Here is a 6,458-nt window from a genome sequence, read left to right on the forward strand (position 1 = left end):
CCCCAAAACGAATTCAATAGAAAATCACATCTGCAATAATTTAGGATGAATAATTTATTCAAATGCCTTTTTTGCATTTGTCCAGGAAAGGAGCATGCCTCGTGGGACTTTTTTAATTGCGATCCTTGTGATCTAAAATCAAGTACAATAATATCTTCTGAACTGAGCACAGAGAAATCTTTCGACGCTCTTCAGAATGAATTAAATACAGTAAGGTTATCCCAAACACCTGTGAGGCTTAGAGTTTTGTTTCTGCCTCTAACTGTTAGTCCCAAGCTTCACCTGTCTCAGTGTTAGTCCTCCGGATCATTCTGGTTAAATCAGCTGCTGCAGCGAAGGGCCTCCTACCAGCCTGTGTTTACTGCAACAAACAGATTCCCTTTAAATTAACATCCTGAAGGACTTTGACAAATCGAAAGCACGTGTTAGCAAACACACAGCCTTCTTGAATTAAAGTTCATCCCCGAGCTGCCCCCCATCCAACCTCCAAGAAAGAGAGCGCGCTTATTTGATTAACCCCAGAGTAATTACAACGTGCGTCCTCTCCATGGTTTTCCAGTTAGTCGGTCATATCATTTGCAAATTAGGATTGGTATTAATGTGGCTGCTATACCCAAATTTTGTGGGGATGCTGCTGGAATATTTTTGCATTTTGTAGGTCTATTTGGTATAGCATCAGTGCTTAGAAATACGTCTAGGCCAGAATAAACCCAAAGGCAAGACATAAAAAATGCCTCTTTTCTATTAACACCTCGTTACATTTTGTACTGACAAAGAGCTTTCATGTGTTTCTGACAGCGTTTGTTTTCAGTTGTGCTTTAACAGATAAAACAATCCCATTCAGAGGCCATCGGGTTTACACGGCCTGCTGCGCCATAATGCTGGGCGCGAGCCCTCCAATGATTGCTGAACATTGAGTGTTTTTTGTCAATATTAGCTCGACTACTTGTGGGGAAGTTTCTAATTGGACACGTGTTTCTGTCGCTTTTTGTCGTCTGGGATCAACTGATTTCTTTGTAATGCGTTTTTAAAGCATTGAGCCTTCCATAAGGAGAGTTAAAGTGTTCTTAAGAGCTCCCTTTCAGCCTTTAGAAAAGGCCGGGGCGACCCGTCGAGAAACATGGAGGCCCTGGAAGTATTTAATCCAGGAGATGTGCCTGTGAGGCTGTCACACAGCAGAGAGATTCAGAGATTCAGGCACATGTAGGTTGGCAGTTACAGGTTATTAACGGAAACCAGCCTTCCGTTATGCCCAAAGAACCCTTGGTTCATCTCATCTTAAATTTAAATCTTCCTGCCTGAAACCAAAGTAAAACTTTGTTTTCATTGCACCTGTAAAGATATATTTTAAAAAAAGAAAAAGGCAACAAACTCATTTTGCATTTTAAACTATGGAGGAAATGCTGTTTGACTTCGACCAGGATGGCACCACTGATTTTGCATTTTGGGGACAGATGGACCAAAACATCCAGTTTCAAACCCAGATGGACACCTTCCTCCTGGACTACAACGCGGCATCGGGCCAGCTCTCGCCCTGGTCCTCTTTCGGGAGCCAGTCCATGTTCTCGGACGCACAGCTGACCTTCACAGACCTGGACGAGGGCTCCCCGGGGTCGGGCATCTGCGCTGAGGGAGAGGGATCCTCTGTGGATGAACCCCTGGAGATGGCCAAGCGCAGGGCGCGGCGGCTGGCGACCCATCAGCCCTACAAGGTGCAGCGACACGCCGCCAACATCCGGGAGAGGAAGAGGATGCTGAGCATCAATTCTGCCTTCGAGGAGCTGCGCTGCCACGTGCCAACATTTCCCTACGAGAAGCGGCTTTCCAAGATAGACACACTGAGGCTGGCCATAGCGTACATCGCCCTGCTGAGAGAGATCCTCGTGTCAGGCTGCGACCCCAAATCCTACGTGGATGAGTGCATGAAGAGCGGTTACAAGAACCGGACCAACGCCATCTGGAACACAAGTGGTGAGCTAAACCTACAAGAAGTCCTTAATAAAACTGTTAAGCTGTGGTCAATTATATTTGACCTCTATTTCAATTAACCTCATCCAGGTTTTTGCAAATATTTCCGATATTTTTTTAAGAAATTGGATAGTTATACTTCATTCAGTAAATCATTGAAACTGGCATTTGTTTTCTCTTGTTCTCTATGAGAAAAAGTACCAAAAGAAAACCAAAATATGAAAAAATCTGATATTTAAAACTTAAATTTCTGATAAAACAAATAATCCATTTGATCACATTATGACAGAGAACATAATGACATCTGACACTGGCCTCTATTTATCTTTCCTTTATTTATTAACTCAGCAACAATTCACAACAAAAGTTATGTTATCTAACTAAGAGCAGTTCTAGACTCTTTGCAAGATTATTCAGAAAGACCCGGATTTAATCCAACATGAGCAAACTCTACATCAGTGGCGAGGAAAAACATCCTTTAACAGGCAGAAACCTCAGGCAGAACCGGACTCACAGGTGAACCGCCATCTGCTATGGGCAGAGTAAACCCTTGTACCATGAACACAGACTCCACTATTATTCTGCATCTTTGTTACATTGTGAAGACATAAAGAGAGGCTTTGAATGTTTCATTTAAATCAAATTAATAGACATAGAATTAATAAACAGCCTTCTGTGTGTTCCCTACACACTTTTATCCCAGGTGTGTTTTCCTTCTGAATATACTCTGAAATGAGCCTCATATTACCAAAACACAAGTGTTCTGCATCCTTGAATTCTGTGGGAATCTGCTGTGAAGCCTCTTTATGGGGCTTTTCAGCATTGACTATACCCCCATTCTGAAGCCCCCAGACTTAGAACTTGTTAAACAGTCATTAAAATGTATTAAAACTTATGAGTTTGTCCTGCTTTTGTCTCCTTCTGCGCCCCCCTCCCCAGATCTGACAGCTCGTCTCTCTTGGATAAAGTGGGATTAAGTGAGGATCATGGGGCACCTCAATTGTGGAGAATGGCTTGGCGAGGCAGCTCAGGCTTTTTCCTCCCTCTTCGCTCTCTCTCTCTAGATGTCTTTGACATCTAGAGAGGCTAGCGGGCATGTCAGAGCCGAGCGATCGACATCTGCAGACTTCTCACCGGGTCACACACCTCAGGCTTTCTCAATCCCTCCACTCCTGCATCCTCCGTGGCTTTTAATATTGTAATTTATTGTTGACTGGTAATGGAAAGCCATTGTTTTTAGGGCCAAGGAGGGAGAGAGGGTTGGCATTGTTTGCCCACATGGATAGCACTTGTCACAGAGAGAGAGGGGCACACTGGCACAGGACTGAATGGACTTCCTAAGGGCTCATACTTCTGCATGCAGCACTGAAGTGTTTTCTAGACTGGCGCTCATTAGCCTGCGAGTCGATGTGTTAAAAAGAACCTTAATCATGTAAATGAGACAGTGGGACAGTGTCTTTAAACATGTCAGCTGCTGCTGCTGCCAAACATGGGACTACAGCTTTAAGTGTAGGCTGCTGTTAGTTTCATGTGCAGTATAATTTATCTATTTATTCATTTATTTATTTTAAATATTTCTTATTTATGAAAACATGATTTCTTGGACATGTATTTGTACAAACTGATTATTTAATTTTCGAAAATTCTACTGTTACTGTTGTGTTTTATTTTTGATGGATTGCACATAAAAGCTGCTGACTCATCACCACAGAGAAGCTCGCACAGTAGATGTCTAATTTACTTTCATGAATTTGTTTACAATGTTCTCTACTCATGATGATAAAAAGACACCTTTCCTTCATCCTCCATACTGGTTTAGTGCTTGATTATTTCATGTCTGTTTGTACGTCTTTCATTTGGACCAATCCTCTGTAAGCTCTGCAGAGGACTCAAAGTCAGACTTTATTTGGCTGCTCAAGATCATTATTTAAAAAAATAAACATGAAATATTATTTAGAAGTGAATTTTAGTCAATTGTCCACATCTTTAGAAGAAGTGTTATAAGCCACTCGACTGTAAGTGGTAGCAAGCGTCTCATTTTTAGTGGACCTTCTGGCCCTCTGAGACTCGTTGACCCCTGGATCCCCCTAGTGGCAATGACTGGCTAGACCTCGTTTGAGATTTAATTGTATATTAGTTTGTTGTTTTGTGTCTGCATCAATAGTTTGAGTGATTGTGTAGCTACGAAAGAATATCATTTTCATTTTTTTTACTGTCTGTGGTCTGTGGTATTCTGATTTAGATTCAATCTAAAATTGTTACAGGAAAAAAAACTGAAAACTGATGCATAAAAAAAAGTAAAGTAAAATAACTAAAATGTAAATTATAAAGAAAATGAATCACTGATCCGTGGCTCACTGAGAAGTACTTTACTGTATCTTTAAAATGCAGCAACTGCTGGGGGCTTGTCAGTGTGACACATTTGAGCACAATATGAAATATACACCTGTAAGTATGAGTGCTTTGGTGTTGCTGAGTTAGAAAAATAGGTCGTTACTTATGTCAAAATGACCAAGATTGCAATGCTAATTCTGTAAGCCTGTTACTGGTTATTTCCTTTGTGTGTTAGCACGTGTTCAGTTGTTATGGATGCAGCAGTTAAGCTACCAGCACTATTAGTTTGATCAATGTTTACACTGTAATCTTGCTTTAAAATGCCTGTGTCACTTTGACACTTTTGTAGATTAATTTTCTGTGATATATTGATTTTTGTATTTTTGTATTTTTATTATTCAGCATCTTTAAAAAATAACCACCTTAATTTGTAAGACACCGTTTCTCATTTTTATTGAAGATTTATTCATTTATTTATCTTCTGCCAAACTTCAGGGATTCTTTTGATGTTGAAGGCCTATGTCTGAAAACGGCTGCAAAACCAATCTTTAATATGAAAGGCTTTTTTTCAACCAAAAATGGTTTTGAATTCATCATTCAGTTAATGATTAACAGAATCAAGTTGTGACACAATCATTAACTCAGTATGAAGTACATGGGGGCATCCCAGTAGAAATCAATGGCCATTAGTGTATTGATAAATGGATGCAGATTCATGTATTACTCACTATGTTAGTCATATAACTGATGATCAATACAGGACCTTCATGAGTCATACACTAACTCGTGGTTATCTGGGCATTAATTCAGCATTAATACATACAGATGAGCTACGTACCAATATTTCCCTATTTATCATGGAGCAGCATGGATACTCTTTATATGACCACCTACACGAGCTCAGGACCCATCAGCTCCATCCAAAGCAGCTCTGAATACCATTCAGATGACATATGGTTCAGCTGAGGGGAAATTTTGGGGCCAGAATGAGTAAGATCCTCCCGGTCTGTGGGCTGCATCAGGCTTCTTTTTTGTGTTGGGGTAGTTTATTGATTTAACATCCAACAGATTTACACTGACAAACACTATGAGGCTGTTTAGCCATCGGCCGGCAGGTGTGTTTATCATGTTAGGGTAACTCTGGAGTCTGGGCCATGCACTTGTAAATATCATTAGTGCATCACATCCTGTCGAAACAATGTAGCTGTACGGACAGAGGAGATCTGAAACAGCCCTGATTAAAGGGGGAAAATGACCAAGTCCAAAAAGATTTCAACTTTGCTAAATATTAGTCAGACAGTCAGTAGATCCTATGTCACTTAACTCTTTGATTAAAGGTTTATACTTACATGTATTTAATTAGTGTCAGTGTAATCAGTGTCTTGAGATAATCAATCATTTGTTATGAATTTGTTATGAACACAAATAAAGATGGTCTGACTGCCTGATTGATGATTTCCTCAAATCACAGCATTCAGCTGCCAGTGTCATACATACTGACTTACATGCACGAGACAAGACACATTCAAACTGTGTGTAAAATTCCCTATTATGTTTCTTTTAATTTAGTCAATGTTCATCCTTATCTCTGTAAAAAATCAAGTCAGTTAGTGTGGAAAACACAACCTACTGTTGTTGTCACTGTTTTTTGTTTATTTCAGGCGCAGTTGCAAATCTGCTTTTCTCTGGTAGCCACCATTTGATGTAGTTACTGTCCCAAAAGATTTGCGGTTGTTACAAGTCTTTTACAATTTGAGCTGATTCATGGTCCTTCAACCAGATTAACATGAATTTACATCTAATCTTTTGTTCACTTGAAAGAGAAAACCCCACAGAACAGTACTATAGGATTATCACTTTGCAGTTATATAATATGAGCACAGTACAGCCACATGTACCTGTCTGTATTAACATGCATTTGCAGAAGCTGCCTGTACCTGAGGTAGTTGTAGAAAACTGCTTGAAAAATGTGTTAATAAAAGCAGTGACAGTTTTGTTAATCCACAAAACAGACATACCAAAATGACTCGCATAAACAAACATCCACCACAAACAACAAAAATGCTGACTCCCCAGAAGCCTCACACCCTGCACTCATCACCATGGTAACCGGGTGTGTTGGCACTTTAATAGCTGTGAAAGTCTTGTTAAAAAGC

At 40.2% G+C, this 6,458-nt stretch overlaps 1 protein-coding gene across 1 annotated transcript; it reads left to right on the plus strand.

Moving 5' to 3' along the window:
• The first annotated feature begins 347 nt into the window (after positions 1-347).
• LOC109992237 (fer3-like protein) lies at positions 348-3,776 on the plus strand. Its single transcript, XM_020644764.2, has 2 exons — positions 348-1,971; positions 2,908-3,776. Exons 1-2 carry the CDS (start codon positions 1,392-1,394, stop codon positions 2,943-2,945), a joined length of 618 nt encoding a protein of 205 aa, XP_020500420.1. The 5' UTR covers positions 348-1,391; the 3' UTR covers positions 2,946-3,776.
• Positions 3,777-6,458: the final 2,682 nt, after the last annotated feature.

Source organism: Labrus bergylta, chromosome 13 (assembly GCF_963930695.1).
Source record: "Labrus bergylta chromosome 13, fLabBer1.1, whole genome shotgun sequence".
NCBI lineage: Eukaryota > Metazoa > Chordata > Actinopteri > Labriformes > Labridae > Labrus > Labrus bergylta.

Bases quoted from the DNA above. Each gene is read 5' to 3' on its own strand.
- LOC109992237 (XM_020644764.2), top strand. From the start codon at position 1,392: ATGGAGGAAATGCTGTTTGACTTCGACCAGGATGGCACCACTGATTTT. The intron at 1,972-2,907 runs GTGAGCTAAACC...CCCCCTCCCCAG, and splicing joins CGCCATCTGGAACACAAGTG to ATCTGACAGCTCGTCTCTCT.